Genomic DNA, 14154 nt, shown 5'->3' on the forward strand with positions numbered 1-14154 from the left:
GAGGCATATGAAATGATAGTAGCTGGTTTATTTGTTCATGAAATTATTTATTATAAAAATATGACTATTCATTGTTGTAGGATGGAGAAACAAAAATGTTTCTCTGACAGCCGGCAATGTCTAGGTGTTAAATGGAGGGCACGTGGTTTGCACTTGCGGCAACCTTTTGACTTTTACGAAGCTGCCAACGTTATTTGGTAGGGTCCACAATTAATTAACCTTTAATCCTAATCCTCATTTATCATTATTAATTTTATTTGTACCACAAAGACAAACTCACACTCGCAATTGCAGTTCTGATTTGTGACCAATTCATGAATCATTGCACCATCCTTAAGTCTTAACTTTCTTATTTCTTTTAAACCTATCTCATTAGCAACTTACTCCAACAAAAATAAATAAATAAATAATAATATACTATTAGTTCAATTTATTTTTTATCTATACTTATTTTATGTTTTCTTATTTATAATAAATCTCATTTATAATAAATAATGAAAGATATAATAGAAAAAAATACATATAATATTTTATTGATATTATAAAATCACAATAAAAATATTATTTTTATTAAAATGTCAAAAATATATATATATATAAATTATAACAACATTTTTTATAAAATATCTGTGTCTCTTTTGTTATTTATTTTTTTAAAAAATATTTTTTAATTTCTATAGTTTCATTCACTTTATTTTTAGTCTTTATAGTTTAAAATGAATATTTTTAATTCATGTATTTATTCTTTTCAATTCTTTTTAATCTTTATAATTTAAAATAGATTTTTTAGTTTTATATTTGTAATTTTTTAATTTTTTTAATTTATGTTGTTATTGTTCATGTAATGTTATCTCTTTTGTATTACCTTACGAATGTATTAATTCAACTTTGTGTATCTAATATCGAAATTACTTTACTAGAGTTACTCTAAATTAAGTATTTTAATGTTTCGTATCTCTTTTACACCATCACCTATAATATTTATTGTTGAGACACTTTTTTTTTTATCTTTGTAAAAATTGAAAATATCTAGCACATCAACACAAAACAATCCATGTTAAAAAAATTAATAATAGGGACTAAAATAATTATAAAACTGTAAATATATATATATATATATATATATATATATATATATATATATATAGGAGGGTTCAAACGACACCGGTGTAATTTTAACTATGTGTTACACCGCTCAATAACTTTATATTAAATGTGAATTTTGTAAATCTACCGTTAGATTGAAAATTCATACCTCTTAGATCATATATGTCAAATTTTATATTAATCTAAGATGATTTGATACTTCATTATCATAAAATAAAATTGACGTAATATATACATTTCAAAATATACTAAAATATGAACACTTTGATTACCTTCAAGTTGTTGTTCAATTTTAACAAAATTTGACATATATGATCTAAGAGATATGAACTTTCCATTTAACGGTTGGATTTTCAAAATTCACATTTAATATAAAGTTATTGAGTGTAACAGCCCAGCAACCCGCATGTGGATATTGTCCGCTTTGGCCGCAGCCCTCACGGTTTTGCTTCTGGCAATGGCACGCATGCCATATATATGGGTGTGGATACCTTCCTTGTGTGGACGCGTTTTGGGGTGGCATGCGTGCCATTGCCAGAAACAAAATCGTGAGGGCTGCGGCCAAAGCGGACAATATCCACATGCGGGTTGCTGGGGTGTTACATTTGGTATCAGAGCCGGGACCCAGGCCGGTGTGCTAGCGAGGGCGCTGGACTCCCTTGAGGGGGGTGGATTGTGAAGTCCCACATCGGTTAAGAAGGAGAACGAAGCATGCCATATATATGGGTGTGGATACCTTCCTTGTGTGGACGCGTTTTGGGGTGGCATGCGTGCCATTGCCAGAAGCAAAACCGTGAGGGCTGCGTCCAAAGCGGACAATATCCACATGCGGGTTGCTGGGCTGTTACATTGAGCGGTGTAACACTTAGTAAAAGTTACACCGGTGTCGTTTGAACCCTCCTCATATATATATATATATATATATATATATATATATATATATATATATATATATATATAATCATAGAGACTAAAAAGAATTGAAAAAGATAACTATAAAGACTATAAAAGTCTATTTTAAACTATAAAGATTGAAAGGTAAAATAAGTGAAAATATAGAAACTAAAAAATATTTTAACTTTCTTTTAAATTTTTAAGTATATAATTAAGTCTTTATAATATATCATGTTATTGTTTTGAAATAACGTATAATATAAATATTATGATGAAAAAAAATGAAAAAATTATAACGTATTAACATCATTCTTTAAAGTGACCAATTAATTTTAAAAGTAAAGTAGATAATTTTAAAAAAAGTTATCTGCTAATATTACAAGTACATGTGCAAGATTAAAAACATAAAGCTACTTACGGAATTACATATATACCCTATACTATATACAATATACATGTAATAGACAAATTGTAAACAAAACAACTCTATCATCGGTAGAGATGAGAATAGGTCAGGCCAGACCATACCAGACTTTGAATATATAGGCTAGACCTGTTCTGTAAAATTAAAGTCTAAGTCTGTCATATTATCTATTATAGGATTTTTTTTTATAAGTTTAGTTTGACCTTTTTAAAGTTTGACCTGACCTATTAGCCTATTTAAAAGTATATTTAAATTATTAATGTTAATTAAAATAATAAACTTAATTTAAAAATCAATAAAATTATTTTTAAAATATAGTGTACTCAATATTATTAAAATTTAAATTTCAAAAGAAATATAGAAAAAAAAATTAAATTATTTTCTATTGAAGGGACAATTCATACGTAATCATGTATGTTGATGTGCACTCATGTACATGTTGTTAGAAAAGAATGGCCCAATCCAAGAGGGGGGGTGAATTGGATTCAATGACCCTTTAAAAAGGTTATCAGAGTTTTTGGATCTTAAATTCAATCAAAACTTTTCTATGACAGAATTTTCAAATGAAGCACTCTTAAAGACTTGTTACAATGATATGAATGCAATGTGCAACTTGATTACAAGACAATGAGGTTCAAATATAATATCCAACTATAGATTTAAACCATCAAAATTCACATGCACATGTTAATCAAGTTTTATCTTCTTTAAAGCATAACCAAGAAATTACAAAATAAGAGATAAGGTTGAAGAAGATTGCACAAGTCTTTTATACTGGTTCAGCCACTCCACATGTGACCTACATCCAGTCCTTAATCACCACCTGATTAAGATTTGATCCACTATCTTTTAGCAAGAAGGTTTACAAGCACACACACATGCATATACTTCACTACAAAAAGATAACCACTTTCTTGACCCCAAGAAAGTAACCCTTGTAGAACCCACTACAAGAAACTTCACCACTTGAGAAACCCTTCTCAAGATTTTTCACAAAGATTCACAAAGAATAAAATGAAACGAATTCACCTGGAATTCTTGAACAAATCTTTGTCTTCCTCTTTCAAGAGTATGATGATGATGATGATTTCCTCACAAGCTTTTCACAAACGTTTTTCTCTTGGATTTCACAAAGAAAACTCTCCAAGATGTCACACAGACTCTCTAAAACATTTTTACCAGTTGATTATCAGTTCTTACTCAATGTTATGAAGTTTCAAAAGAGTTCAAACTATTTATAAAAATTCAAACCCAGATAATCGATTATTTTAAAGAATAATCGATTATTTTGTTCTTCAGATTTCTGGAAATCAATCAAGAACAATTTAATCGATTATTTAGCTGGATAATCGATTATTCTAGAGAGTTGTTCCTGAAATAATCGATTATTTTGGCAAATAATCGATTATTACAGCAAGGCATTCCACTTAGCCCACTTGCTGAAATAATCGATTATATTTAACAATAATCGATTATTTTGAGTCAGTTCTTAAAACTTCATTTTAAGTCTCAAAATAATTTTCCAATGTTTAACTCATCATTATCTACTCCCTACTTGATTCTAGACAAGATTTGCTCAATGCACAAAGCACACACAGACACAAATATAACAATTCATTTATAACAATTTGCTTCCTAAGCTCTATTACATAGCTATACTTCAAGGTATTTTTCTTGACTCTTCCTTGACTTTGTTTTTGTGTTCAATGTTGTTGTTGTACACTTGTTGTCTCCAAGTTGTTGTGATCATCAAAACTCTTAAAGTCTTCAGCTTCCCTAAGCTCAACACATGTCATAAACTTAATAATCCTATAATGAAAAAATAATTGTATAAAGAAATATTTTAAATATTAAAATTTATTTTTGTTTTATAAATTTATTTATTTATTTATATTTTAAAAAATATACATTGTTAATTTTTTTTAATTATATTATATAAATAAATAAGCTGACCTATCAGGCCTAAAAGACTTTTCTATAAGCCTAAGTCTAACCTTTTTATATAAATAGATTTTTTAAAAAGTCTAAACTCGATCTTTTTATTAAATAGGTCAAGTCAGGTCATAGGCCCCTATTTAAGGTCTGACCTATTCTCATCCTTAATCATTGGTAAGCGTCTCTATTCAACAAATATTGTATTAGAGCAATATATACAAAATATGTAACCTCCAATGTGACCATCCACCAACATCAAAGTCATCAAGTTAATCTTGCCCTAGTACCATAATAAGTATGACCATTACAATCCAACAACGAGAAAAATAAATGGTAAAATTGTGAAAGCATCGACATAACAACAATATACATGTACAACTTATACAATGCCAACAACTTAAACAACATTTAACTAGTTCATAGTACAAGATTAACATAAGCAACATTAAACTATAATGTGTCGTTACACATATCAATATACAGTAATGTCATACATTTGAGGTGAATTGTTTAAGTCACTTGACTCAACCGAATATTTATAACTGACCTATTGCAGCCAGATTCTATAGATACAACACTAGGCCTCTTCGAGTGTCTACTAAACAACTTAAATAGATTTTTAGGTTTTATCACTTAAACATAGGAAAGTCTAGTACTATTGTCAGGGTAACATTTTGGACATGAGTCTACCATCTTCTTAGCATGCATGTCTAAGTCTCATATAGGATTAGTTTGCTAACTACCCTCTAAATATTATACATCTTTTCAACATTCAATTAAGGATTTTATCCCTTGACTTCATACTTTATTAAGTTGGTTATTTTATACACGTATGACTTGACTTGACCCTTATATGATTTCACATAAAACTTATAAGAGACAACTTAAAAACAACTACCAATTTAGAAGTCAACTTACTTATTAAAGAGTTCTTAACTTTGAGCTCTCAGAGCACCACAACTTATATTCACACAATATGATATTTTAATTTTTTAAACAACTTTACTCTCGCCTAATTTTTATGTATCTCGGTTAAAACATGTATCTCAACAGTGCATGCTTATACAACATAACAAGTTAGTTAACTTTAAACAACAAACACCTTTCAATTTACTCAACATTCAATCAACTATCAACTTACAACTTTCACAACTTGAAACATCATCATACATCATCCTAGATCAATATACAATTAAATATAATCATAAAACCATTTAAATAAATAAGCCATCATACTTCAACAGTGTTGGTAAAAGATAAACAATAGAAGAGGAGTTGAATAATGTGTATTAAAAACTCGCACGTTTTTCATTGAGAAGTAGTAATGCTAATTAGATGATGTGCGAATAGCAATCAAATGGAACACTAGAAATTTTTATACTAGTTTGTCTCAACCACTGAGACTACATCTAGTTCTCAATCCAACTAGATTGAGTTCTACTATCTTTAAATAAAGATACAAGTATTTTTTTAACAAGTTACTTTTAACTCAACCCAAAGTATTTTTTAACTTGCCCCTTCAAGCAAATACTCAAGTATTTTTTTAATAAGAAGCCTCTTTAGACTTAACAACTGTTCTTACCGGAAATCTGCTGTAGAGCTGATCCGCCAGGTAAGATCGGTGAGCCTCCTTCGCGGGTACGCTGGTGTTCCAAGATGGGGGTGGTACCTGCAAAAGAGACTCCGATGCTAAAGTTAGTGTTTGTGGGAGTATGAATCTCGTATAAGTAATGCACGTACCTTAGTGTGAATTAGGGTTGCTCTGGGCCTTGGGCCTGAGATAAGATGTAATATGATTAGATAACAGACCTCGTTTGGGGCGAGATCCTCGGGAATCAGTTATGATTCACTTAAATGTCGAGCTGATGTCATGCGGTGCGCGTCCGAGGTCGGCTTGCGTTGTGGTGCCGAGCTCGGAGCTCGGTTACGCGGTACGGATAGTACACTAGCCCCCGAGCTCTGAAGACCATAGGTCGAGGAGTTAAGACCGAGCTCGCTGGGGGGAGGTGACCTCTCGCGTACGCTTGCTCGTTGTGGTGCCATGTGTCGCGACTGTTCCTTTCCCGGGAATGTGCAAGTGGCGTGTTATGGGAAATGACGGTTATGTAATGATGGTCTTGTAGTTAATTGTGTTGTCAGGCGTGTCCCCTGACCGACACGTGGCGTGGCAGTTTTGAAATGTGGGAAGGAGCCCCTTTTCTCTCCCTTTCCCGCGTCTCTTCTCATTCACTCCACTTTCTTCAACTTTTTGGCTTCTTGGGTACGGTAGCCCTTTGTGCCTTCTCGTTCCTGGCTTTCTTGCTTTCGTCTTCATTTTTATAGTCTTTCTTCAAGTCTTCTTGATGGTTGGTGGTCGTGGCGTTGGTTCTTCTGCACCTGCCAAGGGCAAGGCGCGCGGCAAGGCGGTGACTACTGGGAGGGGTGCCGCCGAGAGAAAAGACCCGCCCCCACCTAAGGATCTGGAGCTGGGTGTTCCTGGTTACGACTGGGTCAAGCGCGAGATGGGGGGCATCCAAAGTGTGTTCAGGTCGCGCCTGGAGGTTGATGCGGTCTGGGAGACGCACCGGATTTGCGACTCCACCCTTTCCCGGAAGATTCGGCTCGAGCCCTGTCCGGCTGGTGAGGGTGTGTTCATGGAGAAGTCAACCGATCCCCCTCACTTTTATGTTTATCAGAGTTTCTTTAGGGACCTAGGCGTTTGTCTTCCCTTCACTTAGTTTGAGTGTGATTTCTTGAACTACATCAACGCGGCCCCTTGCCAGCTGCACCCGAATAACTGGGGTTTTTTGAGGGCGTTTCAGGTCCTGTGTGCGGTCTTAGGGCTGAAGTTGTCCCTTCGCGTATTCCTTCATTTCTACCAGCTGAAGCTGGGCGTTCCGCCGTATGGCATTCTTTCTTTGAACGGGATTAAAGAAGGGGGTTTATTCACTCTTTACTCCCAATCTTATAAGAATTTCAAATCCGAGTTTTTCCGGGTAGTCCTTGTGGACATCGACCCTTTGGAGGATGGGGATTTCTACTTTGGTGGAATGCCGAAGTTCCCCTTTTATTGGTGCCCTAAACCGTCTAGGTTTCACGGGGTGAACCCTTTGGAGTTGACGGCTTCGGAGGCTGCCGTCGTTAAGAATCTCTCGGCCTTGCCTCGCCCGTTGGATTGCAGGTCGATCTTGTCGCTTGCGAATTCGGCGCACAGGGAGAGGATCCTGGAAGGTGAGTATTTTGTATCTTGGTATTTTGTTGAGGTTTGTGTAATTCTTTTTTGCTGATGTGCCTTGTTTTCTGTTTGTAGGCCTTATAGGAAAAAACTTGTGACTTGAGCTGAAGCCCTCCTTTAACGTGACCGAGCTCGGGATTTCTGAGCCTCCAGAGGAGGAGGTTTCCCCTCTGAAAATCAACCGAAAACGAAAGAGGGGTGGGAGAGAGGTCAAGGGGACCTCTGCCCCTCATGAGATAGGGGAGGTGGCCTCCGAGGTTATTGAAACTGGGGAGGTGGACCTTGCTGGGATTCCGCCGCCGGAGGGGGTCGATCGTGTGGCTGCCGAAGAGGTGGCGTCGGCTGTTAAGCCAGTCGTCAAACCCGGCAAGGCGCCGGCTCAAGCTGTTGAGCGGGTTGTCGTGGTGAGTAATTTTCTTCTCTTAGTCCTGTTTCTATTTTTTGGCGTTTTGACTTGAGGTTGTTTTCTATAGGCGGAGGATGCTGCCGAGGAAGTGGTCCTTGTTTCCTGGCGGGCCATCTCAGCCGCCGAGGAAGTGGTCCGGGGTGCAGTACCTGCTGCTCCAGTTGGTGAGGTGAGTCGCTGGCCCTTCTGTGGTATTCGACGTTTTACCCTTCTGGTTACTTTTGTTCTTAGGGGAGTGTCCTTGCTTTTTGTAGGTGGGGAACGACACTAGGGTATCTGCGCCTACTTCTGCCGAGGTCCGTAGGGAGGGGTCGAGCTCCGGGCTCCCTACCCCTGGTCCGGTGCCAAAGCCGAAGCGGCCGTACCTTGCGTATCGCTATGCGCAAGAGGGCGCGCCCATGCGGATGGAGTACTTGAGTGCGTCGGAGGAGGTCGACTCTCTGTGGAGCGCCGCGGTGACTCCGGAGAAGTTTTTCCTGAAGGGGTCGTTGAGTACGGCTGATCAGGCGATGATCGAGTCGGCCGGGCCAATGGGAAGTTTTGATGCCGCCCAGATCTTCCTTCAGCGAGGAACGACCATTGTGGATTACTGGAAACACAAGTGGTCGAGGCAGCAGGAGGACATGGCGAAGTTGAGGAGCCTTATTCAGCCTCTGAAGGATGAGAATAAAGTCTTGAAGGAGGAGAACGAGGTTCTGACCGTCGCCCTTGGTGAAGCGAAGATGCAGGGGGCCGAGCTCCAGACAGCGAGGGGGGGCCTCGCCAGGGCCCAGAAGTCCTTGGAGATCGCCCTTCGCTCCAACGAAGAGTATGCTTCTCGTGTGGGTGAGTTGTAGGGCCTCTGTGTAGGCTAATTTTGTGATCGTAATTTATTTCTGTTTTGGATTCAAGTGTTGAATCCTGAGAACTTTGCTTGTATATATATATATATATATGTGTATATATTTTTTACGTGAAGGTTTAAATTTTGCCGTAATAAAGCCGAGGTTCTAACTCGACTTTAGCTTTTCGTGACGGTTCAAACTGGGCCGTAGATTGAGGGTTCAAATTTGACCTTAATCCTGCCGATGTTCGAATTTGACCTCGGACTTGGAGTGATACATTTCATTAAGGTTCGAACTTGACCTCGGGTAAATGGGCGGATTCGACCTTAAGTTTACGTGAAGGTTCAAACTTGTCCTTTTATTTTCGTGAAGGTTCAAAGTTGACCTTAATGAACCGAGGTTCGAACTCGACCTTAAATTTACGTGAAGGTTCAAACTTGACCTTAAATTTTTGTGAAGGTTCAAACTTGACTTTGATGAACCGAGGTTCGAACTCGACCTTAAGTTTACGTGAAGGTTCAAACTTGACCTTAGGTTTTTGTGAAGGTTCACTCTTGACCTTAATGAACCGAGGTTCGAACTCGACCTTAAATTTACGTGAAGGTTCAAACTTGACCTTAGGTTTTTGTGAAGGTTCACTCTTGACCTTAATGAACCGAGGTTCGAACTCGACCTTAAATTTACGTGAAGGTTCAAACTTGACCTTAAATTTTTGTGAAGGTTCAAACTTGACCTTAATGAACCGAGGTTCGAACTCGACCTTAAGTTTACGTGAAGGTTCAAACTTGACCTTAGGTTTTTTTTGAAGGTTCAAACTTGACCTTAATGAACCGAGGTTCGAACTCGACCTTAAATTTTCGTGAGGGATTTTCGTGAGGGTTCAAACTTGACCTTTTATTTTCGTGAAGGTTCAAACTTGTCCTTAGCCAACCGAGGTTCGAATTCGACCTCCATTTGAGGTTAAATGTAAAGTTATGCGAACAGGATGTGAGTTGGACGAAATGAGTCATTTTATTGATATGTAAATGTGCCTCGTTAAAAACCCTCTTAGTCAAAATCCATCTTTCTGTTTTTTGGGGTAAAAGACTGAGGCGGGAAAAGAGTGCACGGCTTATTCATACAAAGTTTAACTAAAATAAAACTTGAGATGCGTAGCATTCCAAGTTCGCGGTATGGGTTTTCCGCTGAGTTCCTCCAGTCTGTATGCTCCATTTTCCAAGTCTTCTGTAACTCGGAAGGGGCCACCCCAAGTGGGTGCGAGTTTCCCATATGACGTGTCCTTTCTCACTTCGCCTAGTAATCGCCATACCAAGTCACCTACTCGGAACGAGCGAGGTTTTACTCGGGTGTTGTGTCTTCGGGAAGCTCGAAGCTTGCAGGCTTCATCGTGGATTTGAGCTTCGTCTCTAAGCTCGTCCATTAAGTCGAGGTCGGCTGCCATTTCTTGGGCATTCTGTTTGCCGTTGAAGACTTGGCGTCTGTGGGATGTTTCGCCGACTTCTACTGGGATCATTGCGTCAGCTCCGTAGGTCAGCCTATAAGGCGTCTCTTGTGTGGTTGACTGGGGGGTGCAATGATACGCCCATAGGATGCTGGGGAGTTCATTGGGCCACTGCCCTTTGGCGCTTCCTAGTCGCTTTTTGAGTTCCCGGAGGATGACCTTGTTGGTAGCTTCGGCCTGACCGTTGGTCTGAGGGTGTTCCACCGAGGTCGAAAGGTGTTTGATTCCGAGTTCGCGGAGGAAGTCCTCGAATTCCTGTGCGAGGAATTGTCGGCGGTTGCCAGTGACAAGGGCGTGAGGGATTCCGAACCTGCAGACGATGTTCTTCCAGGTGAACTTCCGCACGTTCTCGGTGGTGATTTTGGCGAGTGGACATGCTTCGATCCACTTGGTGAAGTAGTCGATTGCTACTAGGAGGAATTTTAGTTGGCCTTTCGCAGAGGGGAATGGCCCGAGGATGTCCATTCCCCACTGGGAGAAAGGCCACGCCGACATCATGTGGTGGAGGGTTTCGGGTGGTTGTCGGTGTGCGTTGCCAAACTGCTGGCATTCTTTGCATTTTTGGATGTGGCTTTGGCAATCCGACTTCAGAGTGGGCCAGTAATAGCCAGCTCGGAGTATCCTGGTTGCCATTGAACGCGTCCCGGAATGCATGCCGCATATCCCTTGATGAATTTCCTTGATGACATAGGCTGCTTGGGACGCAGTCAGGCATTTGAGCAGTGGAGAGGAGACGCCACGCTTGAATAATTCATTTCCAACGATGACGAACTTGGTCGATCTCATCCTTATCTTCCGAGCTTCGTCTTTATCCTCGGGCAGGATTCCCTCTTTCAAGTAGCCCCAGATGCCTGCCATCCATCCCAGGTCTTCATTGTCACTAACATTGACGACCTTGTCGTCTAGGTTGGGTGAGTGCAAGGTTTCCTGTATGATGGTTCGGTGTTGTCCGTGCCTTTTGGTGCTGGCGAGCTTCGATAGGAGGTTGGCTCGAGCGTTTTGTTCTCGCGGCACATGCTTTATGATGAATTCATCGAAAGACGAGATCTGGTGGGACGCAGCGTGAAAGTACCGCTGTAGCAGAGTATCCTTTGCCTGGTACGTCCCGCTGAACTGCTCCACCATGAGTTTTGAGTCACTGTTGCAACTCACTCTTCGAGCCCTGAGGTCGCGGGCCAGCCTCAGTCCTGCTAGAAGTGCCTCAGTCCTGCACCACCGCCTTTAGAGTTGGAGGACCCGTCAACATGCAAAGTCCATACCTGGGGTTCCTCGACAGTAGTCGGCGTGAGCTCGGCTACGAAGTCGGCTAAGCATTGGGCCTTCAGGGGTCCACGGCCTTCGTACTGGATGCTGAATTTGGATAGTTCTACCGACCAAGCGATCATGCGTCTGACGAGCTCAGGCTTTCGCAGAATTTGCTTGACAGGATAGTCAGTTTTGACTATCACCCGGTGGCTCTGGAAGTAGGGTCTGAGGCGCCGAGCTGCGGTGACGAGCGCTAATGCCAGTTTCTCGATCATTTGGTATCTCCTTTCCGCGTCTTGGAGGACTCGGCTGATGAAGTATATAGGTGTATGTACCTTTTGGTGTTCTTGTACGATAATTGCGCTGATGGCGTTCTCTACTACGGCCAAGTAAAGGAGGAGGTCGGTGTTGTGATCTGGCCTTTGTAGGATTGGTGGAGTTGTGAGGAAGGTTTTGAAGCTTTGGAAAGCTTCTTCGCACTGATCTGTCCACAAGAAATCCTTTGGCTTTTTTAGTAGGGTGAAGATTGGTCCCGCCTTTTCCGCGAGTTTGGGAATGAAGCGGGACAGTGAGACCGGCCAGGCGCTGGACTTCTTTCACCGTTTGTGGGCTTTGCATCTGGATGATGGCCTTGCACTTCTCGGGGTTGGCCTCGATTCCTCTGTTGGTAATCATGAAGCCGAGGAACTTACCCCCCTGGACACCGAAGACACATTTCTCCGGGTTGAGGCGCATGTTATGCTTCCTGACCTAGGAAAATATTTCGACAAGGTCGGCAGCGTGGTCTACCACCGAGGTAGTTTTGACTACCATGTCGTCGACGTAAACTTCCATGTTTCTCTCGATCTGTTGTCGGAAAACCTTATCCATCAGCCGCTGGTAGGTTGCCCCTGCATTTTTGAGGCCGAAGGGCATCACCCGATAGCAGTAGTTGGCGTGGTCGGTGATGAAAGACATGTGCACTTCATCGGGTGGGTACATCATTATCTAGTTGTACCCAGAGTAAGCGTCAAGGAAATTGAGGAGGGCATGTCCAGAGGCTCCGTCGACTAACCTGTCAATGCTCGACAAAGGGTATGAGTCCTTGGGGCACGCTTTGTTTAGGTCGGTATAGTCGACGCACATGCGCCACTTTCCCGAGTTCTTCTTTACCAGGACCACGTTCGCCAGCCATGTGGTGTATCTCACTTCACGGATGAAGCCAGCGTTGAGCAATTTCTGTGTTTCAGCGACGATGGCTTCCCGCCTTTCGCCGCCGACCTTCCTCTTCCTCTGGGCGACTGGTTTTGCCTCTTTGTGTATTGCTAGCTTGTGGCAGATGAAATCGCAATGGAAGAAAACAAAAGAACAAAAAAAATGGCAATGGCACAACTTGGATGAACACGACAGTTCTAGTCACCTGCATCCACAACTTCTGCCGCAACAAAGGCCCCGTGTCTGGCATTCTCAAAGGCTATGTTGGCTTAAGCACCACCATATTCACCGACCTTTGCTCTGCTCTCTTTGTCGACGACCCTACATCCTTTCTAGTCATGCTCGCTCTCGTTCCATTCGTTGTTTGCCTCTCTGGAATCTTTTTCCTCCGCGAGATTCCTCCCGCTGTCGCCCAGGAGGACGACCAAGACTCATCCTATTTCGGGGTTTTCAACGCAATCGTCGTGGTCGTTGCCCTTTACCTCTTGGCTTTCGGGTTCCTGCCCAACCCCAGCGCTTTGGCGTCTTGGACGTTCGCCGTGGTTTTGGTTGTTCTGTTGGCGGCGTCGTTGGGAATTCCGGTCCACTCTTACTTGAAATCGCGAGGGTTGAAAGAGGGTGTGGATGTGGATGTGGAGGAAGCGTTGCTTGTCGAAAACGTGAAGGGGAATGAAAGTGAGCCAGAGTTCTTTCCTAGGGTTTCGACGCCGCGGCGGGTGTACGCGCACTATGTTGAACAATATGTCTTTATTAGAAAGAGGGAAAGGAAATAATAGGAGGGAAATTAAAAAAATAATATTTTAATTAATTAAAATAATATTACCCAGGGTTTCTAAAAATCACTTGGCACTTTCCCGGGGTTTGAAATCAAACCCCTATAATTTAACTAGGGTTATTAAAACTTCTGTAAGTGTTTATGTTTCCAGGGGTTATAGTAACCCCAGTTAAATAACCCCAGTTAAAAACATAATTTCTTGTAGTGCTTTGTATGTGTTCCCTTTTGTGTATTTCTATGTATATATGTTATTTCTTAAGCTTTTAATCTTCTTATATAGTGGCTCGAAGAAGATGATCGTTGCAACACTTTGAGTCCATCTCACAAGTTTGTTTCGTATGTTTTCATCATTTTTCCTTTTGATGACAGGTAACCATTTGATTCATTTAATATGAGTATTAAATACATTTCACCAAATGGTATCTCTTATCTGATTAAGAATGTCATTTATCAACTTTCTATACTAAATAGAGCCTATAGAAGCAATGTCAGCGTAGAGTAGCTATAACAGTGACTTTATATGCTTTTTTCCATGATTTCAGGGATTTTGGTTGTAATGGAAAAACATGATTTTTCCTTTAATAGATTTATGAGTTGCAATATGGCTTTCTAGTTTGATCTATTAAGGAATGAAA

The 14154-nt window shown here is 40.6% G+C and overlaps 1 protein-coding gene across 1 annotated transcript; it reads right to left on the minus strand.

Moving 5' to 3' along the window:
- Window positions 1–9855: 9855 nt before the first annotated feature.
- LOC145958084 (uncharacterized) lies at window positions 9856–11690 on the minus strand. The gene is made up of 4 exons (XM_083074551.1): window positions 11650–11690; window positions 10778–11512; window positions 10147–10615; window positions 9856–9870 (listed from the first exon to the last, which is right to left on the minus strand). Exons 1-4 carry the CDS (start codon window positions 11688–11690, stop codon window positions 9856–9858), a joined length of 1260 nt encoding a protein of 419 aa, XP_082930677.1.
- Between the last annotated feature and the right edge of the window lie 2464 nt (window positions 11691–14154).

The sequence above is a fragment of the Cajanus cajan genome, chromosome 5 (assembly GCF_000230855.2).
Source record: "Cajanus cajan strain Asha chromosome 5, NIPB_CcT2T_4, whole genome shotgun sequence".
Lineage (NCBI taxonomy): Eukaryota > Viridiplantae > Streptophyta > Magnoliopsida > Fabales > Fabaceae > Cajanus > Cajanus cajan.

Excerpts from the sequence above, each read along its gene's own strand:
- LOC145958084 (XM_083074551.1), bottom strand. The coding sequence starts at position 11,690 with ATGATCGCTTGGTCGGTAGAACTATCCAAATTCAGCATCCA. Across the intron at positions 11,513-11,649 it reads CTATCCAAATTCAGCATCCA|GACTGAGGCACTTCTAGCAG; the intron begins GTACGAAGGCCG and ends GCGGTGGTGCAG. Across the intron at positions 10,616-10,777 it reads TCGGCGTGGCCTTTCTCCCA|GTTCGGAATCCCTCACGCCC; the intron begins GTGGGGAATGGA and ends CATCGTCTGCAG.